This window comes from Sebastes fasciatus, chromosome 24 (genome assembly GCF_043250625.1).
Source record: "Sebastes fasciatus isolate fSebFas1 chromosome 24, fSebFas1.pri, whole genome shotgun sequence".
Classification (NCBI taxonomy): Eukaryota; Metazoa; Chordata; class Actinopteri; order Perciformes; family Sebastidae; genus Sebastes; species Sebastes fasciatus.
The window spans coordinates 7544803-7571401 of NC_133818.1; the positions used below are offsets into that span (position 1 = coordinate 7544803).

At 40.0% G+C, this 26599-nt stretch overlaps 1 protein-coding gene across 1 annotated transcript; it reads right to left on the reverse strand.

Moving 5' to 3' along the window:
• Positions 1-9839: 9839 nt before the first annotated feature.
• On the reverse strand, positions 9840-25338 carry slitrk6 (SLIT and NTRK-like family, member 6). The gene is made up of 2 exons (XM_074627061.1): positions 24940-25338; positions 9840-13556 (listed from the first exon to the last, which is right to left on the reverse strand). The coding sequence occupies exons 1-2, from the start codon at positions 24940-24942 to the stop codon at positions 11004-11006; spliced, it is 2556 nt and encodes an 851-aa protein (XP_074483162.1). The 5' UTR covers positions 24943-25338; the 3' UTR covers positions 9840-11003.
• Positions 25339-26599: the final 1261 nt, after the last annotated feature.

The following is a 26599-nucleotide window of genomic DNA, read 5'->3' on the forward strand; positions in this document are numbered from 1 at the left end:
ACACAGGTCACTGGCCAAGCACCTGACCAATCAGCATCCTTCTCCAATTGTGACCTCATATGACCAAATATGGTGTGTGTGTTTTTTTTCTTTTTGTATTAATTTCTTTGCATTTAACTAAAAGGTTTTCTTTTTTAATGTGATATAAATTAATTAAATGTATCAATTTATTAATTAATAAAACGCCAAAGGCTGCTGCAGGTGGTCTGGGTGGGTGGGTCTAGAAGGTAACCCGCAGATTGTGAAAACTTGCAAAAAACGGTTGTGTCTAGTAGGTAACCCACAATTTGGGAAACTCTTGCAAGATGGTTAAGGTTAGGCATTGACCTTGAATAATAGATGAACTACGCCTAGCCTGGAAAGTAGGCGAGATCAGGCGGCGGCTGCAGGGGGCGGTGACGAAGTCAAGTCGGACAGTTTCCAGCAGCCTTCAAACAATTTACAGGAAGTTACAGAAATAGTTACATCCTGTTAGACCCAATCTGCAGACCAGATGGGATTTATTTATATTCGTATATATGTGGAAATGTGCGTGTATCTGGCATTGGATTCTATCCTTTATTATCTTTACTGTATGTCCGCCTTGTAAAGCACATTATAATGAGTGCTTGTTGTGTTATATAAATTACTTTCATTATTATTATTATCAACCACACAAGATGTGTTTGTTAACAGATGGAACCTTCATTGCACAACTAATAGCCTAGTGTTAAATATGACAATTACACAGAAAGTTTCTACAACACGTGGTGTTTGTTGTCAAAACTAAGGGTGAATCAGCTCTTTGATCAAGCGTCAGCCAGGCGTTTCCCATCATGCCCTGGGTCTTGCATTCGGTGGAGAGCAACTGCATTGTCTGGCTCTAAAAACTGTGGCTGCCTCGATCTTGTGTGGTTATCGTTGACCACGTGTGTATGACGACAGAGCAAGTTGGACACAAATCGTTACCTTCTTGACACAACCTGCAAAAACGTGCAAAAACTCTTGCAAGAGTTTCCCAAATTGTGGGTTACCGTCTAGACACGACCGCCTGCAAAAGAAAGAAAAGCATAGGATTTTAAACCAAGTTTTCTTTAACCTACCAAGCACATGGTTTTCTAAATGAAACATGTGATATATATATGTGTGATATAACCATCCGCAGACATTCCACTGACTCATGATTTTGATCAAACTGACAAATCCTAGCGTCTGGTATGCCTCCAGTGAAACATCACTATCCGGATGTAGAGCTACATTTAACTCATATGTGTCAAGAAACTCAATTCCTGGCCTCATTTCAAAGTCTAGACAGTGGAAAGGTCATGTCCAATCCCTTTACATTTTTCAGTGTTTGCATTCTCTGCTCAGCGTCACACCTTTGCACGTTCCTATAAATCAGGATAAAGGTTATAGACCATCATGCGATGATGTTGGTCATATCATGTGAGAAAAAAATTACGTCAAAAGATTATCCCCAGAATTTATGAATCTGTCTAATTCAATATACTTCCCTTCTATAAATATCCCAGTAATAGGGTTAATCAATAACGTAATATAATGGCTTCTGTGTGAATGTTCTGTACTTCATAAAAGAGGAAGTGTTCCCCGGTTGATTTAAGAAGAAGAAAGGTCCTTTCAAGAGAACAGAGCCAATCAATACCATACATAAAATCAGTTTCTGTACTTGTTCCAACGTTACCCATCATTTAATCCATCAGTTGCTTATGATCTCACTCACACTCTTCATTTTCTTCTATTGCTCCCCATCCATTTTCACCGCACTATACTGTACGCGATAAAACGCTGCATAGACACTCCATTAAAGGGATAAATCCTCCCTTAGATACTTTTAGTGTTATATACCATCAATCTGGGGATGTTCTACACATTCCAGGAGCTATTTGGTGATGAAGTGCAGTAATTTACTTTTTCCTCACTATACCAGTGTTGATTTGTAGTCCGAATAGCGACTACTACTTTTCCCAGAATGCTAGAGAACATCCCAGAACTTCTAGCTGTGGCATACAAATAGAGAAAAATAACATTTAGAGAAGTTTGTAAGACTTGTTGTCCATGTTCAGAACAGCGGGCCTCCAAGTCTGAAAAGTGAAGCCAATGCTGAAGTGCCTTAAACTTGCATTCTTTCTAATAGCCAGCAGGGGGCGCTACCACGGCGTTGTGCTGTCTGGGTGTTGTCCGCGTTTTCGTCTTAGAACTTTAACCCTTTCACAGTGTGTTTTCAGTTCATGAAAGTTAATTGTAACATTTTGGTCACCTAAAAATGTCTTATTCAGCGTTCGGTTGTACTTTGCTCCACCTACCAGTGTTCTGGTTGCAAAAAAACAAGATGGCGAAGACCAAAAACCAAGATGACAACTGTGAAAAACAAAGATGGCGACGACCAAAAACCAAGTTGGCAACTGACAAAAACCAAGATGACAACTGACAAAAACCAAGATAGCGACGGCCAAAAACAAGAATGTTGATGGCCAAAAATCAAGATGGCAACTTCTAAAAAACCAAGATAGCAACTGCCAAAAACCAAGATGACGACAGCCAAAAACCATGATGGCGACGGCCAAAAACCAAGATAGCGATGGCCAAAAACAAGAACATTGACAGCCAAAAACCAAGATGGCAACTGCAAAAAAAACAAGATGGCGACGGCCAAAAACCAAGATGGCTACTGCTAAAAAGTCAAGATGGTGACTGCAAAAAAAAAAAGATGGCAACGGCCAAAAAATCAGAAAGAAAAGTGACTCAGCCGCAATGCAACATATTCTACAACAAACAAACAACAAACCAAACCCAGAAAATTCAAACTGTCAGAGGACTCTAGGTTTCGATTTGAGGGAGGATTTTTTTTCTCCCTTTCACACACAGCAGGTTTTTCATCCCCTTTACCTGAGAGGCTGCTCTCAGAACAACAGATTCAACACAGTACATCCCATGACTAAATATTTCTGATGTTCTGATGGAAAAAATTGGGTCACCGGCTTGCCGTTTAAACCGCGTGCCAAGCGAACAACAGGATATAGGGGTTCAATGTCCGCGGCTTCGTAGCAAGCTGCTCGGCTTGGCAAGCCGGCATCATAAGATCGCCCCCCGGGTAAAGCTCAGAAACAGACTACAGTTCAGTCAGGAAGTGGGGGGTGTGCTGACAGACAAAGTCACTCCTCATAACGGCTCCTCATTCATGGTTGTGGCTCCTGAATACACTACACAGCTTATGGCTACTTGATATGGATTACTGTCACTTCAGCACCTTGAATACACGCCCTTTGATTTTTTTAAGTGCTCGGTTTCTTATTTTCTAGTCGTATTTTTGTCAAACTGAAGAATTTATATTCTGTGCCAATGGTGTTTATTGAATACTCTCCAACACATTTGGCAGCCATTACAACATCAATTGACATTTTAATAGATTTAATGCAAATTTCTGCCTCTAAGACACTCAATCTTCCGTATCGCTTTACATAAACATTTTCATGCATGTCTGCCTTTTCATCGCCCCGGTGCATGCTGGGATAGGCTCCAACCCTTGTCATGACCCTGAAGAGTAAAATGTGGGTGTTGAAAATGGACGGTTGGAGGGGTTGATGGATGTGCGTCCCGTTCCCCATCAATTAAAGTGACCACAGGTGGATTGAAGTGATAGAGATGTCAAGGAGGGAATTTCAATGCGTCTTGAGCAGACTTGTAGTGTCGCTGCGGAGGAGTTTAAGCGGCGGTTCATGGTGAGCCAAGGCTGCTAGATAAGAACAGAGAAACACAGCTTTACATTATGTTAAATGTCCTTCAGTCCTTTAGTGCAGCATTCTGGGAAATTAAACTAATTAATTGTGTTTTTCATCATTAAACCAACTGAGTTTCATTCTATTTACATAATATTAAACATTATTATAATACCAACTGTTATGTAAAATGAAATGCAGCTAAAATCAGCTGAAGAGAAATTTTAATTGGATTTATTTGACTTTCTTAGAGCACATAAAATTCCACCATTATTAGAGTAAACAAGATGATCATATTTAGTATTAATCAAATGGCTCACTCCGCCAATTTTACACATGAAGCTCAGTTAACTCGTGACAAGGAGTACGACACAGTCTGTAAAAATAGCTGTCGTCTGTGGCTCTGATGGGAGCTATTTTAAGTTTGAAAAATCTCAGCTTGGATTACATTGTGGGAAATGTAATATTAGATTTTTTGGAGCTTATTAAAGACTTAAAGTCTGAATATTTTGGCTTCTACTGCTTCAATTTTGACAATTTTTTTAGAGATATTATAATGGATTTATCCTTCTGTTATAGACACTAATTAATTTGCAGTCTATGATTTTACACAATATATGATCATCTTATAAAAAATGACGCACTTCTATAGTTTGCTTAAAGGGGCAATGTGTAAGATATAGACGGAATTGTAGTTTAAATAATTAAAAAAATTACGTTATCAACAGAATGTGAAGAGGTTGCAGTGTTGACGTTATAGTTATGTTGTTTTTTTATTTAATTATTATTTATTTTCATAATTATCTACCTGTCTTCCGTTACTAAGTAAATCTAATCTTTTTTTTAAATTGTATTTTATTCTTGTTGTTATTGTTGCTGCTTATTGTTTTGTTTAGTTTGAGTCTGGCTCGTCTTGTGTAATTTGTTTTATATGTTTGTTTTCTTGTTGCTCACTTGTATTGCACAAATTAAAAAAATCAATATGATGAGTTGAACCAACTGAATCAATAACGTTATGAAAAATGGAACGCAGCCGCCCTAATTGGTGCCGTATTAACGGGTCGGACAGAATATTCGAAACAGCTTTCCACATGACATTAAATAATATCAATAAAGTTTGCTGAAGAGACATTCAAATGTATTTGGCTCGCTCAAAGCAAATTGAATTAGGCATAATTAGAGTAAACAAGATCTGGATCATCATATTTAACTAAAGGGCTCACTCCGCCAATTTTAAGCTGCCCCGAGGGCTTGTCAATCACGTTGGAGTTACAAAATCTGTTTGTTTATTGGATTAAATTCAAAGTGGCAGAAACGGGAAAATGACTCACGTTTTGTTTTATCGTCTGCTGAGCTGGGAGGACAGCGGGCGGTTGCTATGGGAGATGGACGGACCTTCAGTTAGCAGTTAGCTCGAACTCAGCCAGTGCAAAACCACCAGCGGGGGTCTGAACCCGGACCTCTCCGTCCTCGCCAGATCAACAAAATGTTCTGTTGCTTGTTACAGGTTAGACCGGTTAGTGGCACACTAAACACACAGATGGTAAACTATAGGTCGTCTATACAAACTATGTATTTCTGTTTACATACATTTGTTCATGTCTACTCTTTAATGTGCTTTTGTTGTTTGTCTGTTTATATGTCGTCAAGGCGGCTGGCTTACTTGCCCCTGCTTTTTTTTTTTTTTAAATAATATTGTTATCTTTATGACTGAGATTAAGATTAGTATTAATAGTATCACTTTTCTTTTCCTTCATGGGCTACTAATTTGAAAAATAATAAAAATTAAGTAATTTTAGAAAATAAAAATAATAATAAAAATAAAATATATTATATATATATATATATATATATATATATATATATAAATGAGATATATATAATAAAAAATATATATGATATATGTATATCATATATAAATAAAAAATAAAAAAAATAAAGAATAAAAACAAAGTAAATTTAGTTCTCCGAAGAAGGGGGGTGGTGGCGGGTCAAAAAAACTAAAAACTAATAATTAAAAAAATAAACTACAGGCCAAAACCACACGTGGTAAACAATAAATAAATAAATACATTTTAAAAAGTAAATTTGAATTTATTACATTTTTTTTTTTTTTTAAATAAACTATAGGCATTGTTTTTTTGACCGGCTCTTATTTCTGCAGTTTAATTATTTCAGGTTGAATTCTGCGTATTCTTGCCCTGCTGTTAGTTAGTAGTAGTTTTAGTTTTTCCTCTATAACTGATGACTGTAAATTTAGAATGTATGGATTCAGTAGTAGCGGTGAATGTATGTGACTAGAGTATATATTACACATTGCACCTTTAAGAACCCTTCTTCCACCCCCGAGGAGCTCATTTCAACTTTCGACCTACATCTTTTCACCTCTTGCGCTTGCTGAACCCCTTTTGGTCCTCCAGCAATCACATATCCAATAGCGCGATTGTTCTGTATTTCTGCCGCTCACTGTTCTTTAAATGTCAGGAGGAATTAAAAGCGACGAAGAGGTGCAGCTTGAATAATGCGAGACACTAATTGACTGCAGCTCGCCACAAAGAACCTGGCGAAACTCTTGGACGGCGAATAGGAGGTCGATAGCGTTGCCCAGAAGAGATGTTCTGTTGTTGTGCTCCCAGATATATGAATATTAATGACTTGTGGTTAAACAGACCATTTTATAAAATAATAACTGGGTGAGATATGGATTTTTCAGACTGTTCTTTGAAAGCATTTCGCAAACAAAGCTAATACATCATCCTGCAGTATAAATGAGACAGTGGACACTCCGATAAGTCCACTTTAGAGTAATGGAGGCAACACAAACACTATTATCGCAATAACACGCTGTATCAAAAGCATTATTTGTGTGCCCACCTCACCATTGAGTCTGTATAATTACATTTCCAGTCGCAAGACGTGCTTTTCGTGTGGCTGTGGCGCTAAACAAACATCGGCAGTGCTGGAAATGAATTGTAAATAGTCACAGTTGGTTACTGGTTTGTTGTCTGTGAGCTTGTTTGACTGTGAATCTACCCCCCCTGTGTGCTTTGTGTGTAAACAATGTAGGTATATCTTTCACCACTCACACTTATGAGTAGTACAATTAGCAGCATTGCTCATGCTTCCATGTAATTGCATTACACGTGATAACGGCGAGAACATCAGTGCAGCAGCTGCTTTCTAAAACACGGACATGCATAATCATTAGAGCCAGGTTTCCATAGCTTAGACCAAACAAGAAGTACTTCGCTCTAATGCACCACAGTTTTTCATCATTATTGTGTAAATTCGTGCAGCAAAACCTCTTCATGGCAACAGAAAGAGTCAGGCAAAGACGCTGGAGAGAAAACTAAGGCTAATTATTTTTCATTATTGATTAATCTGACAATTATTTTCTTTACTTTTATTATTTTGTTGTTAAATCGATTAATCATTTGGTCTGTAAAATGTCAGAAAATAATTAAAGTCCAAGATGATGTCTTAAAATGTCTTTTGTCAGATAAGGAAAGCAAAGATATTCAGTTTCATATGATATAAAACAGAGAAAAGCAGGATATTTGAGAGGCTGAAAACAGCATTTTCTGCCATTTTTGCATGAAAAAATACTATAAAATTACTACTAAATATTTAACAACAACTAAAAAATATGAAAAAAAGAAATGTGGAAATAAATAATTGAATAAATAAACAGTATAACTACAATGCTTTTGGAAGGCATCTCTGTTTGGGCTCTGAGGGCAGAGGGTGGATCTGGGATAGGTAATAACTATTTTTATTATGCAAATATTAGGGCTGTTAATTTATTAAAATTATTTAATTGTGCTTAATTGCATGATTGCCCATGATTAATCACATTTTCTGTCTGTTCAAACTGCAGCTTAAAGGAAGATTTGTCAAGTATTTAATACTCTTATCAACATGGGAGTGGGCAAATATTCTGCTATATGCAAATTTGTGTATATATTCATTACTGGAAATCAATTAACAACACAAAACAATGACAATTATTGTCCAGAAACCCTAACATGGGCATGTCTGTAAAGGGGAGACTCGTGGTCAGAGGTCAAGGGACCCCTTTGAAAATGACCATTTTTCGTCGCATGTTTGGAGCATTATTTAACCTCCTTCACGACGAGCTAGTATAACATGGTTTTGTAATTTCACATGATACCAGTATCTTCAAACTGAGCCTGCTATAATCCTCTGAAAATGTTCTTTTATTTAAAAATATCCAAATAGGGCTGAATCATATCTTCTTCTATTTAACAAAAGGTACAAGACGTGTATTTAACAGGCTGGGTCATCCTGACACTAAAGTGAATACTAACTACAAAAGATTTAGTACAAAAGTACAGTTAAAGAAGAACAAGTTCTTTCTATACTTCATCACCTCTTCTTTAAGTTGTTTACTTCTCTTATTAAACGTATTCAACAGTGAGGCTCAGTAGCGAGCCGGGCGCCTCGGTGAGCATTAGTTCGGAAGCGATTGCATTTATTTGAAGTTGGCCCCTAAAGTAACGAATCTCTCTGAACACAGCTATGCACTTTACTAATGTCTCACCTTTAGAGGCGCACGTTGCTTCTATGAGTCTCACAGGATCAAGCTGCGGAGGATAATTTGTCTACCCTGCTGTGTGTGTGTGTGCCGGCCTACTTCCCCTCTGTGAGTTTGCATCCCTTAAATGATGCGTGTCTGCATACAAATACATAAACATTTATTTATTCATGGTGGTGGAAGTATCTGTGTGCGAGTTTTTAAACCGCGGATGGGTTACGTGTGTGTGTGTGTTCTTGCAAAAGAGCAAATCAATTATGATAGAAAAATGGAGGAATTAGAGAGGGTCCAGTGTTTCCTCCAGAGAGGAGGAGGAGGAGGAAGTGAAAGGCAGGAAAAAGAAGCGAGGCTGCTGAAACAAGCCCCTTGCAGCCATTGTTGTGTGATTAAGGACCAGGTTTGAGCCACCGTGGGGGGTTAAATTATTCACACAGCAGGAAAACAAGCGAATGGTGTTTACACAAGTACATGCATGCACGACTGGACCTGTTAAGAGTCAGTCTTTTGGGTGGCAATTTGCAGAGAGTTGCACATCATAGTACAGTAAAAGATGGACCATAATAGATGTTGTCTGAATGCGATACACATCAGCACTAGGGCTGTGTATCGGCAAGAGTCTGGCGATACGATACATATCATAATACAGTGGGAACAATTCAATATACTGCGATATTGTAAGCAAGGAGGTATACTGCAATTTTTTAAAATCTAATTTTAGGAACAATGTCATAGGATAAAGAAGGAATGAAAAAAAAGTCAAGATGTGAAATGGCTACTATGGGGACCAACATCATCACACATGAATATAATTGGGCTCATAGGATCCACAAGAGTCTCAGCTTTACAGTGATACCCAATTTATGTAATTCCAAGACTGTTTAGGGACCCCAGTATGCAGAAATATTCAAACACATCCTTTTTAGAATAGGCAAAGGTGACACATGTAGCAAAAACTGCATGTGATTATCATAAAGTGGGCATGTCTGTAAAGGGGAGACTCGTGGGTACCAGTAGAACCCATTTTCATTCCCATATCTTGAGGTCAGAGGTCAAGGTTTTCAGTTGTTCCTGGTTGGTACCAATGGATTCTGTAGGTGTTTTAGTTTCATAAGATGCCAGTAGCTTCACTCTAGCTTTAAAACTGAGCCCGCTACAACCTCCGAAAAACAGAATAGCAATCGGGCCCGATAGCGGGCTGTCGGATTTTTAAGAGGTTAATGAAAAATCGATAGTGTGTTGGAGAATCAATACAGTATCGCAAAACATACTTATGTATCACGATATTTTCTTAAACACCTACATAGCACTAGGGCTGACCTGAATGCTTCAAAGCTTCGACTGTTGCCATGGTAATCAACCTCCAAAGCAGTATTTGAATGCTTCGTTTTTTGGTTTAAGTATGCAGTAATAATGTATAACTCCCAAAATAGCCCATGAAATAAGGAATGATCCTTCAACATTATTCATATCCAACATTAATCATTATTAGTTATTCCCAGATGGATATCGGAGCTTCGAAGTCGGGACAGCCTGACATTGCACTAACCATAGATTCAGTTCAAAGTTCATAATATTGCAACTCTTTATTTATCAGTTACAGCTTCTGTTTATATTCTGTACAGCACTGAAGGCACACCAAAAACAAAGATATAATAGAACGGAAGTATATACAAAATATACAGAATAAATAATTCAATCTAGTTGAGTAAAAAAGCTACAGAGTGTGTGCTTACATGAACCGTTTTTTGAAGAGTATGAATGGAGTGCAAATTTCTGACAAACGTCCACATTTTTGCAAAATGTCAGTCCATTGCTTTTATGTTGGCTGAAGTCAGTCGGGGCAGGTTGTTAATATTCCCTCCGCCTCTAATCAGTTCAAAACAGTTCCAAAATCAGCCCACGAGGACGGATCGGAGCGGAGCGGAGTTCCGAAATGCTGTTTTGACTCATCGTCGTAAAATAGTGACATGAAACAAACACACGCTCACACATACAAACATTTGTGGCTCATTTTTTCTGGCAGAAAAAAAAAGAAAATTCAGCAGGACTCTGTTGATTGTCATGCACCATCTTATGGCATTTGATTAGTGCAATGCATTATTATTTTTTTTACAAGATTACAGTTGTGTATAATATACTTTAAGTGCTGTATTTTACTGATTGAGAGAAAATAAAAACATCCTTTTCTGTGATATATATAAAAATAAATAAAGGACCCACGACTGTGCAGCGGGTCGATCCTATCGCTGTTTTTCCAATGTACTTGTTGGCATTTTTTGCTGACTCTACGGCACAATGAGCGTTCCAGCTGGCTCGTGTTGACAGAGGGTGTAATCAGGTCATATCTAGAGTCTGATTAAACAGCAATTCTGGGTCAAGTGGTGATTGAAATTCACTCCAAACATCTGCTTGATCCGATCAGGATGTCACATGGGGGGGTAGGGTGTGAGCTGGATCAATTCGGCGGCAGCGCACCATGAGATATTTAATCTGATTTTACGATTTTTAAGTTACATTTGGCCAAAAAATGACGCCACCTTTCACCAGCTACATAACATGGCTGTCAGCAGATAAAAGGTAACACAAAGTAGTTACATTCTGTGCTACGATTAAACTCAAAGTGATGTGCCCATGATATATATTTCATACTGTGGAAAAGTACAGGAGGGCAAACAGGACAAGGCACTTGGTTGAAAATATAATATATATATAGTTTTTTCTGCTTAATAAGCTCAGTTAAATGCAGTTTGATGCTCCAGAACCTCCAAGTAGTCCGGCTCAGTATGCAGGTTAGCCTTGAGTTCAAAGTACTCGTTCTTAGTTTGCTCGAGCATGACCTTGCGAGGTCTCGAGTACATAATCGTCTCCATTAGCTTCAGCTCCTCCTGGTGCCCCGGGACGTGCATGTCCACGTTGGACTGGAGCTGGGGCATGTTTTTCCGAAGGTACTCCGTTATCCCGAGCTGCTGCAGCTCCTTCTCCCGCTCCAGAATGTTCCTGTAAAGGGAGTTGGGGTTGCCGAGGGTGACGAACTCCGCGGGGCACTCGCCGGTCATCGGGCGGAACTTTGTGCCGGGGTTCCCCGTGAGCGGCGAGGTGTTCTCCTTCTCCATGATGCTCCGGCACATGTGGTGCTTGGCGCCGGGCTCGTCCAGGCCGTAGTCCAGGTCGACGTCGTGCTCCTTGTGCTGGGAGCAGTAGGTGGGGTTGCGGCAGATCTGCACGATGGGGCTGTGCGAGCGCTCTTCGTAGAGCGTGGCGGATCCCGTTCGCTGCGTCAGAGTGTGGTGCGTCGTTTTCTGCCCGTACATGCTGTAGTGCAAGTGGATTGGGCTGCTGCTGTTCTCTCTCTGCGGCTCCTCTGCTGCTTTCTTCTTCGCCCGTCTGCGCCGCCGGTGCACCACGAACACCACCAGTCCGGCTGCGCAGAATATAATCATGAGGATGAACATGAGGAGGCTTAAGATGAGCACGGAGAGGGGGACGGTGTCCGTGAGGGAGCTGAAGAAACCGGTTACGCCGCTGTCGGGCCCCAGGGTGGCGGTCACGCTCTCCTCGCCACCTGGAGGCACGGGGTAGTAGGTGCCCAACCCGGGGCACAGCACCTCGTGGCGAAGGCTCCTCAGCTCGGACTGCATCACTTTCTTCGGGGTGTGACACAAAATGGAGCCCACCACCGTGTCCTTCCTGAGCTTCTCCACCCATTGTTTGAGGCTGAGCAAGTCACAGCTGCAGTCCCAGGGGTTGTCCTCTAAATAAATCTGCTCCAGCGTGTCGAGTTGATCGAGCACGTTGCTCACTGGCAGGTGCATAAGTAGATTTTTCCTCAGGTTTAATTTGGCGAGGGGCACGTTGCGAAATATCTGCGCGGGAAGGGAGCTGAGCAGGTTGTTATTTAATGACAACAGCTTCAGGTTCGGCAGGGGATTAAATGTGCCCGGGGCAATCTCTTTGATAAAGTTGTATTCCAGAAACAGGTATTCAAGGTTGTGGAGCCCCACAAACATTGTGGAGAACAGCTTTTCAATTTGGTTGCCGTTCAAATACAGCTTCTTCAAACTGCTCAGGCTGAGGAAAGTTTCATTATCGATGTAATCAATCCTGTTGTTCGCCAAGTTGAGCAACTCCAAGCTGTCGAATGTGACAAAATCGTACTTGAGGAGTTTCTGAATCATATTCCCCGTCATGACCAGCTTAGTGGGCCTCTGCTGGAGGATCCCGATATCCGACACCTTCTGAATCCCTCGGTCCTGACAATGCATCAAAAAGCCAGCCACGGGGTGATTGTGACAAGAACAGTGCTCCACACAGGGGCTGCCAGGAACGTGAGATGGCGTCGGCGCCTTGGCGTCGTCTTTGGCGTCGATCAACTTGGGGCTTTGAGACACTTTGGACGAGGGGGTGACGACCATATCCAGTGACTTCGACGGCTCCTCCAGGTTGATATCAGCGTGGGACGGACACAGAACGTCCCGTTTGACTTTAGCCAGAATGGTGCCTTTAAGGTGATGCGGCGTGCTGCAGACCACGTCTCCGATCGCCGACTGCGACCTCATGTTCTCCATCCAGATTTTTAAATGTAAAATATCACAGTCACACACCCAGTCGTTGTCCTCCAGGAGGAGCTCCATTATCCGCCCGATGTGCTCCAAAAAGCCGACATACGGCAGCGTCTGGAGCTTGTTGCCGCGTAGATCCAGGTGGGTGAGGGGCACGAAGCGGAAAATGTTGTTGGGTAAAAACTCGATGGAATTATCGTTGAGGATGAGGACCTTGAGGCGGATCAGTTTGTTGAACGCCCCGGGCTCGATGACCCGAATGAAATTCGTGTCCGCTTGGAGAAACTCCAAATTCACCAGGCCTTGAAAGGTGTCCTCTTTCAGAGTGACGAGGAAATTGCTATTTATGTGGAGTTTTTTCAGCGAGCCGAGAGTGCTAAAGACCCCCGGTTCCAGCTCTTGAATGCTATTACCCCCGATGTGCAGCGAAAGGGCGCCCTTAAGCCCTTCCATTTCCTCGGCGCGCAGCTCCACCAAGTCATTTTTGTAAAGGTTCAGGTGGAAGGGCACTCCTGACGGGACTTTGATTTGGGAGATTTTGCTGATGTTCCTCTGCTCGCAGTTGAGATGAAGGATGCCATCTTTCCCCTCGCAGGAGCACAGGGAGTCACAAGACTCGCTGAGGGAGGATGACGATGCCTGGGAGGGGTGGATATCTTGGGACCGGGCCGCGGTGAGAAACAAGCCGAGGAAAATGATGCAGGGCAGCATTTCGCTCAGAGATATCTGTGAAGACAGAAAGAAAAAAGAACATTGAGTGTACAGTGTTTTAAAAGTCATGCAAAGGTTGAATCACATTAAACGCTTTACAAAAACCATCATTTATAAACGGTAAATCCATAATTAATTAAACTTATTTAATAGTTATTTTACTGTTAACAAACAAAGAAATGTTGCTACTAATACTAATTATTAGCAATGCTATAATTTGTTATTTCAACAGTTTATTGTTGCACACATAACATTTAATATACTATATATAAAAGTATTTGTTGTCTGTAACACTTTAATTGTTAATAATTGGTTTGTAAAGCGTCTATAAACATGATTTACTATTATAAAGTTGCATCTGATGATTATAATACCTTGTTAAATGGTTAATAAATACTTTGTAAAGCACCTATAAACATTAATTAGATAGTAACTATTTTGTTAATTGTTGATAATTGGTTTGTAAAGCATCTATAAACATTATTTACTATTATAAAGATGCAACTGATGATTATAATACCTTGTTAAATGGTTAATACATGCTTTTTAAAGCACCTATAAACAATATTTAGATAATAATATTAATAATTGTTTTTTGGTCCATCTATCTACGTAATGTTTATAGATGTTTTACAAACGATCTATTAAAGGTTTACAAATCATTTGGTAATCATTAACCAATACTTAATATAGTATATACAATGTTATGTGTGCAACAATAAACTGTTATTTAAATACTTGTTATAATTATTATATAAATATGTGTTATCATCACTAAACTATGATACAATATATATTAATATTTTTTTAATTAATTATTTCATATTACGCAAATTTATGATGAAATAACAGAACTTATAGCATCACTATTACTTTTTAAGTATTATTAATTATAATTTCATTTTTTGTTGACTGTAAATAAACGGTGGTTATTATAAAGTGTTACCAGTGATTCTATTTAAATGTGAGAGAAATGATATTCAGTCCCAGTGATCATCCAAGTTTCATGAGTTACAGTACTTGAACTTTGGTTGTTGTGTGGGTGAAAGTGTAAAAGCGTAAAATTACATTCATTGGTGCATCATATGCATGAGGGGAAGTCATCTAGGATGAAAGAATACGTTGTAGAATTGTCTTTATATATTAAAAACGCATTAAAAATGCATAACAGGAACAATCTGCATAAAGTTAACCCTATGTGGCCTTTAATGTTGTGGACTGTGTAGTTAACCAAGTGTAGCAGCTAATGGGAATCTTAAATAATCCATATCAGAATCCACACCCGGTCGCTGTGTCACACGGTGAGCAATGCCAGTGAGACAGCATCTCTTTCCAGTGACTCACACTGGGATAATGGCACATTTAAAGAAATGACTTTCTCATTTGACTGATTTCGCTGCCCTTTATGTGCAGACTCATCTGCACAAAGAGTTACTCGGTGTGAATCACACTTGGGCTGCAGTCCCTTTTCGGAGTCCATGTCAAAGCAACATTTATAAAAGACGTTCTAAATAAAGAGCTGAGAACGGATCGTTTTGTCGTTATTGTTTCGACAAATTAACTCGCCGGGCTCGACAGCGAACTAATCATAAACCGAACGCCACGGTATATTCATCAATGAGATTTCTTATGGTGTTGTTGTAAAAAAAAACACCTGGAGGGGAACACTGTCCACTGAAAACTTAAGCTGAATGACAAGGGAAATTTTGAAATGAGATTTTAATGATGAGAGGCCTCGGTGCCACATCCATTACATTAATTTGACTGAGATCACAACGGATCGAAGGCTAGATCGCTCTCGAGAGGACTGGTGGTGAAGTATAGACATCTTCTACATGATCAAGGAGAACTAGCTATCAACTGTACGGAGTTCTTCAAAGACGTAAAATATGGAATGGCAGCGAGGCACAGCTGCTCTTGTTAACTAATCCGATTAGCATCTGGAAAAGCTTCATTCTAACAAGACTCGGCAAGCCTAGTTGAGCCTGTGGAGAACAGTGTTTGTCAGAGACCTCTGACTCATGATCCGTCTATTGCTGGTGCTCCGCTCTCTTTTGACACGTGCTCCAAAAAATACTTCCCCTCTATTGAAAGTCAATGAGACGTAGAGAACATTTCAGGGGTTGATTGGACTGCTCTCGCTAAACACAGACGGAATATTAAACCATCCCATTACCCGTCGCTATATATTAATTTAACTAACGTTATAGGATAAATCAGATTAAAGTTGAAAGTCAACCTCACACGCGGCGTGGACGGCGTCCGAGGAGACCGCCAAACCCCCTCAACGCAAAGACAAAAGCTGAATTTGAAGGAGTCTCTTAAATTGCTTCTTTTTCTTCGACCTTTCTTTTTTTTTTTTTGCCGATTTCAAAGTGCCTCAATGCATTTTTTTTTTCCTGCGCTGTTGGGTGAAGTCAAAACTATTGATGCAAACCAAGACCACACTATCTCCCCAACATCTTTGATGTATCCAGACGTCTACCCCAAGGTCGCTGGAAACTTTTCAGCCAGATCTAGACTCTCACTACGAAACCTGGGAAATATTACAGAGAATACAAATGCACAAACATAAATCTCTATAAATATCACTAACCTACCGACAAACTAAATGCCCTAATAATCCCTTTTACTAGTTTCTACAGGGAATCACCACAACATCAGACAGAATACACCAGAATGATAATTAGTAGCATGTTCTCGCCTCCAGGGACTTCCAGTGCTCTGAGACAGCCTGCACAGCAGTTCAACAACAACAGGGAGACTCACTATTATAAAGCCTTTAGAAATGATAGCAACTAATCCCAAGACATTTAGAAAAACAGGAATAGTGTAGAGCTGCAACGATTAATCGATTAGTTGTTAACTATTAAAGTAATCGGCAACTATTTTGATAATCAATTGATCAGTTTTAGTCATTTATTTGTCTAAATTCTCTGATTCCAGCTTCTTAAATGTGAATATTTTCTGGTTTCTTTACTCCTCTATGACAGTAAACTGAATATCTCTGAGTTGTGGACAAACAAGACATTTGAGGACGTCATCTTGGACTTTGGGAAACGCTGATTCACATTTTCCAACATTTTATAGACCAAAAAACTACAGACAGATTAATCGACAATGAAAATAATTGTGAGTTGCAGGTGTTGAATTGTGCCAACACTAGTGTAGAAAGTATTTCAGGTAATGCTCCAACTATAACCCATTTTGCATTTTGGAAGGAAACCTTTCATATCTTCATATAACTTACAGATGTGAAACTGTTCGTGAAATTCACTTTAAATATACCCAAGATACAGACATGGAAAAGAGGCAAATTTGCTGTAATGTTGCTCATATCTTTGTGGAGTTATAAGACATGTAGACAAGCTGATAAAAAAAATGTGTCACAAAACATGTAGGCTTTAAAGAGGACCTATCATGCTCATTTTCAGGTGCATACTTGTATTCTGTGTTTCTACTAGAACATGTTTACATGCTTTAATGTTAAAAAAAACGCTTTATTTTTCTCATACCGGCTTTGCTGCAGCACCTCTTTTCACCCTTTTGTCTGAAACGCTCTGTTTGAGCTCCTGCCCCCTAAGGCTGCTCTGATTGATCAGCTGGCCCCACTCTGTTGTGATTGGTCAAACAAACCAAACTCTTCGGACTCCGCTCCAGCTGTTTGAGGGCGCGCCAAACTAGCCGCTAGGCAGGCATTATGCAATTGTGTTACTTGGTGACATCACCACGTTACATAAGAAAAAGCAGGACTTCAAGCGAGGTGGTTTCAGGCAGTTCAGGAGCAGTGTTTCTCCCTTTGCACACCTTTTACGTACACAAAAAACTATATAACACACAAAAGGAAAGGGAAAAAGCACAAAAGCTCCTCTTTAAAATCTCCAACATTTGTGAAGTCTTTTACACAACACATCTAAGAAATCCATCTTAAACCAATAATAGGCAGAAAATGAGGAGATGTGATTGTCTATGAGCTCCAACTACCCGTGTTTGTCAATGGAAGTGAAAGATAATGAACCACAGAAATCTAATTTGTCAAACCTATTAAATATGTATTGTTTAGACAGCGATAACACAACACAAAAACCTGCTACCCAAGAATATCTTTGGCCATTTCCTTTTCATTACTTCTCTGTATGTGCTCGTTCAGAAGTCAGACGGTGGTCATGGCACCCAAGGCACTCACCTCTGTGACCCTGATGGCTCGTGAGACAATGCAAAATGAAACAGACTATTACCAGATGCTATCGCGTACTGCATGATAACGCCGCAGAGGGCAGATATGGAAGAAGGCATTAGCCTCGTGCACTCCTTCTTCTGTATTTTCAAACAGACTTCTCTAACGGACCCATTTTCCAGGTAATCAATGTTGCATGGAGCTCAGCATGACGGGCACGGAGAGATGAAACGCTCTTCCGGTGCCAGTCTTCCGACGAGCTCTCTTTTTTTTCTCGAATGCGCATTTTTGAATTTTTGATATATTGGAGTATGTTGAGACTATGCATGTCCATAAGAAGAATGAAAAGCAAACAAACAACAGAATGCTGCCCCGGCTTTAAGCCCCGTGGATTAGCTTTCAGCTAAACAAAGTTTCCTCAGCTCTTGTGGTGAAGAAAAAGTAATAACAGGACAGAAGATTAGCACGGAGTCACAGACTATCTCTTACTGTTTGGGAAACATGCACCGGCAAGTTTTACCTCTGATAGAAAATCCCTGTTTGGATTTGGATTTTCTGTCAGCTCTGCCCGCTTCCCTGTTTATTCACTTCCATGATTCAGTCCTGTGCCATACTAGGGTCAGTTTAAGCTGCTTTGTGATGCAGAGCCAGTAGAACAAACCTCCACTCGTTTGACACCCTGAGCAGACAGATGCACAGCCGGTGGAAAATCCAGTCTACGGCGAAATTAAATTTAACTCGTTAAGACTCAGAACTGCCAGTGTCACACAGAGCAGACTTTAGCTCAATTACAGTTGGAGGGGAAAATCTATTTCGTCACGCAAGTTACGAAGTACAACAACCAATATCGAGCAACCGTTAATGAAAGTTGCACGGATTAATTAAGTTATTAAAAGTTACGTGGTATAATGAGTATAACAAGCGAGAAAGTCCACTACGGGTGGTCGGGTGGGGTGTTGGATGGGTCAAACAAACACAGCCTAAACCTAACCAAGTAGTTTTGTTGCCGAAACCCAATCAAGTAGTTGTGTTGGCTAAACCTAACTAAGTCATTTTTTGTGCTAAACCTAACCAAGTAGTTTTGTAGCCCAAACCTAACTACTTAGTTTTGTTTCCTAAACCTAACCAAGTAATTTTGTTGCCTAAACCTAACTAAGTCATTTTTTGTGCTAAACCTAACCAAGTAATTTTGTTGCCTAAACCTAACTAAGCAGTTTGTTTCATTTTTTTTTTATTATTTACAATGTTAAACACATGTTTAAAACTGCAACCTCAAACAAAATTGAAAACGCAATTTTGTTTTATGGGAACGTAATTTTGTAGGAGACAGGGCTGTCTGGATTAATAGGTAGACAATATTTCCAGAGGACTGGAACATAGCTCCTCTATCCGGCCCACAACAGGATAAGCTGGTTAGAAGATGGAAGCATTGATTGTCGTCAAGTCTGTACAAGTCTGCGTGCAAATTAGTGCTCGATCCATGTACAGTTCATTTTAATACTTACTTTCATGTAACAGGGTGTTCGCTTGTGTTTTGCCAAAGGGCAAGGAGTGAGAAAACCTGCACTGTAAAGCTTGATCTCTGATGTGAAAAAGTTTCAGGATAAATGTCAGTTAGTGGGGAGATGCTTTGTATTGCAGTCTTAGTTTGGGATTTAGGCTGATAAAAAGGGTATATTTTTACATAAAGGTCTTGTCTAGAGGAGCTTTAAATAATTTATTAGAGTACACTTAACGCATCAACTTTAAGGTAACTTGTTTTTCTGCCCTGTTGTTCTTTTTTAAGATCAGGCACAGTGGCAGAGTTAATTGAGTGTCTAATGACTTAACAACTGCAGAGACTTGAGCTGACCTGCATCGTCTTTCTGAACAAGACCTTTCAAGACCAATTAAGCAGGAATGCCATGGCAGGGCCAGTTAGAGAAGCCGGACTGCATTCTGACGCTCCTGTTTAAACCTGCCGGAGCAACAAAAGCTTCAAAGTCAAATCATAAAACGTCTCGACATCCATAACTCCCTGTTTCTATTTGGGATGGATTACTGCCTGCCAGGCACCTTCAAAATGCTTTGAATCATAACAAAAACTTAAGATTACAGACAACACAGCACAAACTGCACTGTATCGCACGTCAGCTGGCGTCAGAAATGTGTGCATATCACACGTGACGTTGATGCAACAGAAGGGAGTGTTGCATTGCAAACAAAGGCTGTTCATTGTCATTTAAATAATCTGCTCGCTGAGCAGCCCATCATATTCTACGCGCCGCTTTCCAAACAGCAGGTTTTTTTCACAACACATTCAGCAAGATTGATAGACGGACGACTGATGCATGAAGACAGCAAAAGCTTGTCGTGCATAGTTATTCCTGTTTAAAACATTGATCAGTGACACAACTTTTAATAAACCATGAGTGTTATGTGTTTTTGTGTGATTTTTAAGTGCTGCTGTTGCTACATTTGGACTCCTAACATGTTTAAGTAAGGAGCAGCAGTGCTCCTAGTGGAACAATCTGCCCTGCAAGGACTATCGACCCTCCCAGACTCCAATAACGCATCCACCAGCCTGAAGCTCGCCACCTTCCCCCTATATATGTCAGAGAGGTTTATAGCAAGGACGGCTTTTAGCGAAAGAGGCACTTTTCTTCCAGGTGTTTGAAATAACACACTCCTCCTGGACAACAGCAAGGAGTGACGGAGCACAAACAGGCAAGAGCTGGTTTTAATAAAACAGACAATTACATAGGAGGCATTTTGCAGGGAGTGCTTTTCAAAGTGTGAGCTCTACCTGCTAATTTACTCCAATGTAGTGTACTTTACTGCAGCACATGACGCAGATAATACCAACCATAGAGATATATACACTCACCGGCCACTTTATTAGGCACACCTGTTCAATTGCTTGTTAACACAAATAGCTAATCAGCCAATCACATGGCAGTAACTCAATGCATTTAGGCATTTAGACGTGGTGAAGACGACTTGCTGAAGTTCAAACCGAGCATCAGAATGGGGAAGAAAGGGGATTTAAGTGACTTTGAACGTGGCATGGTTGTCGGTGCCAGACGGGCTGGTCTGAGTATTTCAAAAACTGCTGATCTACTGGGATTTTCACGCACAACCATCTCTAGGGTTTACAGAGAATGGTCCGAACAAGAGAAAATATCCAGTGAGCGGCAGTTGTGTGGACGAAAATGTCTTGTTGATGTCAGAGGTCAGAGGAGAATGGGCAGAGTGGTTCGAGATGATAGAAAGGCAACAGTAACTCAAATAACCACTCGTTACAACCAAGGTATGCAGAATACCATCTCTGAACGCACAACACGTCGAGCCTTGAAGCAGATGGGCTACAGCAGCAGAAGCCCACCTGGTACTAGCAAGGGGTACCTAATAAAGTGGCTGGTGAGTGTTTATATATACTTAGATACTAGAGGTGGAAAAAAAAATTATTCACCTATGTATCGCGATTTTGAAATCAATATATTTGCTTCATTTGAGTCTATGCGGAGGTAAAAGGAAGTTACCGCTTTTATTGTTGTAGTCTGAGTGACGCCATATCCGTTTTGCGTATTCGTATTGCGGTAACGTGCGGTCAATCCAGCCGTCACTCTCATCTCCGTGGTCAAACCTGCCGACGCTACAACTATAGAGCACCCATATACTGATATTTATGTTAAATGCATTCAAACGGCCCCGATGGAGCTGACCATGGATGTATAAAGAGAACGGAGCGAGCAACGAAGTTAGCGGAAGTATACACGTGTGACTACGTTCCGGTTTTCCAAATAAGGTGTTAACAAAGGGAACTGTATATACAAAATACATCTATGGAAATAACATTGATCTTATTATATTCACCAGAAGTATAAAACATTACATGTCCCTTATAAATTAAAAAGTGAAAACTGAAAATCAAACATTTTAATGTATTAATTGAGAGATTTTCCAAAGTAAAAGTCCTTAGAAGTGTATGATTCAACTTTTTCCCCATGGTCTATTGTTAAAAAGTGAAAAAAAATTGCAATCGATCAAAGTGCTTCAGCATGTTGCTGCAATAAGTCAACGTCGGCGCCATATTGTTGAGGTCAGGACTGGCCTGTAAACACATATAAGTGAGCTGCTGTTTTTCAGGATAAAAAGCAGCATGTTAACAGTCCACTCCTGACTTCCCTGAGCTCTGACGTTGACGTAAGATCCAAAAGCCAATGCGGCATCTGTGATACCAACGACCTGGCTGAGCAGCACAGGAGAGACATCTCCCCCCCCCTCCTTTTCTCCTTATACACTTGGAGGTCACCACCACCAGCCAACAGTTGCGTGCATCCACTAATACGCTCTGCTTTTTGCTCAAGGGGCTGAAACAGAGTAGGAGACGCGAGATAGTGAGACTTGTTGCGTCCAGCTAGGGGTTGTTTCATTTCAGCCTGACATTGGATAGCAGATTAGAGCCCCCTTGCACTCTATTGCTTCCGCGTGCATTGTTTTTGCTTCTCGTGCACGCCCCCCCCCAGCCTTGTTTATGTACGAGCCTTGACCGTCTAGCAACTTCCCCGGAGCGCCCTGCAGTGTTCCCAGGCACCAATTACGGTGTCCCTTTTTCTCTCCGCATTGGAAGTGATGTGGCGTGCCCTACGGGGTCGACAGACACCACCGCTACACCCACATATCTGCAGAGATCCTGCCAGCGCCCGCGGCCCCCTCCACCGCAATCCTGGAGAAATGATAATTATGACATCCGCCCGCGCAAGAGGCAAGAGGATAGTTCAGCTCCCTTGCCCCTTGTTCCCGAGCCCTTCCTTTTGACTGATTCAATATTCTGCGGGCTCGCGCTGTGCCTACTTTCTCCGTGTCACAGAGGAGGCAGAGGCTCTCCAATATATCTGCAGGCTCTCTCTGTCTGAAACTACTGTGCTTTAATAAAGTTTCACAATGCCCCCCCTTCCTCGCTCTGCCCCTGATGCTCTTAAAAAAACGCTCTCGCTGGCAATTTCCTTTATGTTGTTTACAACAACAACGCCTATTCAAACACACATTTGTGTTCCCCTTCATTGCGAGCAAACAATCAATAATCGTTGACTATCGGAGGAAACGGGGGGTCTTCATACATTCAAATAAGTACACCCAGACCTCTTGTTAATATAGATTATTATGGCGAACAAAGCAGCAGAACACACTCCCTTTTTTTTGCATAATTTGTTAAATTGGCCCACATGTGTCTGCACAAACCATCCATAATTAATCGCGTACTATTCAGACACAGCAGTCCATACATGGCACATTATGGTATGGAGCGCTCACAACTAAGCCATTAACCGTTGATTCATCCAAGCACAAAATTGGCCACCCAAACTCAATTATTCACAAATTAAAGCTAATTAGACACTTCTTCTTCTTCCCTTCATTAACTGGCACTTCAACGGGACTATAATCTCACCCTCACACGTGCGCAGGGAGTTAAACTGCTTAAATTAGGCTAGTAAAGATGTATTTAATCCATCGTGAGATGCTACTCTTTTAAATGAAATTAACACACAGATATCCTCCTCTCTGATTGGCTGGAGGTGATGCAGTCCCCATTAAACACACCTGTGACCACTCACAGTGATCATACATATTCATACGCCACAATTATTAGCAACAAGAGGAACCACAAGCATGTGTCTACTGACGCACAGAAAAATAGTTTGTGATGCAGCCCACCAATAAACACACCTGTGACCAATCACAGTAATCATAAATATTCATACGCCACAATTATTAGCAAAGAGGAGTCACAGAATAACCACATCTACTACCGCACAAAAAAATAGTTCCTGATGCAGCCCCCTCTAAACACACCTGGACAGTTAATCATAAATATTCATACACTATTAGCTAAATAAAAAAGAGGAATAACCAACTATTCATGTCTACTACCGCACAGAAAAATAGAGCCACTCAAAGTTGCACCAGTGTATGTTAGGCAGAGCAGCAGCAGCAGTGTTGATTAGCATCCGCATGCACAGCGCCCTAGGATACAGTAACTGCGTGTGGCAAACAGCCAGGTGTGCTGCAGGTATAATGGAGCCCCCTCGGGACAAAACTCACTGGTCTCCCTCTGTTACCTTCCTGTCAAGTCCAGACACTTTATTCTCTCCTTGCTATAGGGAGAAAAATAACTACACATGCAGCACTGTACATTATAGAGGGGGTATTCTAATGGGGGGGAAATGGATGGGTGCATACATAGCTGCACATAATGGACACCTGGATTCCCTGCTAGCTATTTCACATTATGACACCTTCCATAACTCCACAACCAAGACCATATGAAAACTATTAGGACTTTAAACATGCACTATCTGTCTTTACATGCATTATCTATCTTTAAACATGCAACTATCTACCTTTTAACATGCACTATCTGCCTTTAAACATGCACTATCTGCCTTTAAACATGCACTATTTATCTTTAAACATGCACTATCTGCCTTTAAACATGCACTATCTGCCTTTAAACATGCACTATCTGCCTTTAAACATGCACTATCTGCCTTTAAACATGCACTATCTGCCTTTAAACGTGCACTATCTGCCTTTAAACATGCACTATCTGCCTTTAAACATGCACTATTTACCTTAAACATGCACTATCTACCTTTAAACATGCACTATCTGCCTTTAAACATGCACTATCTACCTTTAAACATGCACTATCTACCTTTAAACATGCACTATCTGCCTTTAAACATGCACTATGCCTTTAAACATGCACTATCTACCTTTAAACATGCACTATGCCTTTAAACATGCACTATCTACCTTTAAACATGCACTATCTGCAACCATCTTGGACTATAACCACTGGCACACTTTACACTATACATCCTATATACCACTTTATAGACTGCACATATGTACATATTACATTTATTTATTGCACATACTACATGTATGTATTGACGGACTGCACACACTATGTTCACCCATTCACTCTGTATCTTTTATATCTCTATTATTGTTTTTATCATCATTTTTGTATACCTTTATACCTCTCCTGTGTTTCACTCTGTTTGCTGATGTTGCTGCTTTGACACCTGAATTTCCCTCCAGGGGGTTAATAAAGGTTCATCTTATCTTATCTTATCTTATCTTATCTAATCTAATCTTATCTTATCTTATCTTATCTTATCTTAAAGTAATTGAGCAGTGAAATATGCAGAAATATACATCACAGGTGCTTACCATTTATAAAACTGGTGGAAACAAGAAGGGAGGCTGGTCCAGATGTCACTGGTCCATCAGTGTGCGCATTGGAGACACTTCCTTTAAAGAAACTTCACAGTCAGTCTTCACTTGTCCTCTCTGGAGTGTTGACACCAGGCTGCTAATTATTCCCTTGCAGTGCTGAGAGCTTTCACTCCGGGTCCCAGGATGATGGAGTGTCCTCCTCCTCTTCCTCCTCCTGCAACCTCAGAGGAATTAATTAAGTTGCAGGTTCGAGAACGATGCAAACGATGTTGCAGGTTATAAAAAAAACACTTCTTCTTTATACAGTCCACTCTCTCTATAATATGATGAACGCGCGACTCCGTGTCCTGCTCTCGCGCCGCGCCGCGCGCTCTGTGTAGTTAACCAGTGTGCGGTGTGTTGGAGGAGTTGCTCAGTAATTTGCATGCTGGAGAGGTGGACGACGGAGACGCGGAGATGCGTCAAGCTGGATACATTAGATAGAGAGGTATCCGGTGGTGCTTTTCACAGTTAAAGCATAGAACTAAACGGATTTGAAAGAAAAAAAAAAAACATTTACAAATATTTGTATTAGGAAGCATATGCACATCAGCAATATAGACTTATGTGAAGTGGATATCATGCCTCATTTCAAATATTTAACAACAAAAGACGAACAAGGAAACTAAACCAGAATAATAATAAATAATAATAAGAATGATAATAATAAGAATAAGAATAATTATTATTATTCTTATTATTATAAATAATAAGAATAATAATGACAATAAATAATATAATAAGAATAAGAATACAAATTATAATAAGAATAAGAATAAAATAAAATAATAAAGGGTAAAAAATAATGCAAGCAAAAACCAGGAAATAAAGGCAGACAACTACATATGTGAAGTGGATATCATGTCTCATTTCAAATATTTAACAACAAAACACGAACAAGGAAACTAAACCAGGATAATAATAATAATAATAATAATAATAATAATAATAATAATAATAATAATAATAATAAAATAATAAAAAGGCAAAAAATAATGAAAGCAAAACCCAGGAAATAAAGGCAAAACAACAACGTATGTGAAGTGGATATCATGCCTCATTTCAAATATTTAACAACAAAAGTCCAACAAGGAAACTAAACCAGGATAATAAATAATAATAACAACAATAATAATAATGATTATAATAATAAAACAATAAAAGGCAAATAATAATGAAGGTAAAAACCAGGAAATAAAGGCAAAACAACTTTAAAATAAATTCTTACAGTGTTTGTATTTCTCATAATTCCCTTAATACATATAATAAATAATTATAATTGTAAAAAAAATCAAAAAAATCCTGTAATTGTCGTCTCATCTCTTTCCAACCATAAAATGAAAAAATTCTGAAGTTTTATTTTGAAGGGACAACTTCCTAACTTCCGGGATTTCCCTCTCTATATTTGGTTGTGTTTGATACAGCTGGGAAAACTCTAGCAGTTGCATACAGAGCTCCTCCTCTCGGAGGTTCGCACAATACCAAGGAAAAAAGAAAACTTGCATTGATGGGCTTTAAATAGCCTGGCTGCAGCACCATGCCTAAAAGATGAAACTATTGTTATATAACAGGCATGTACCGATGCATCCAACACATGACCCAGTCAGCCAATAAA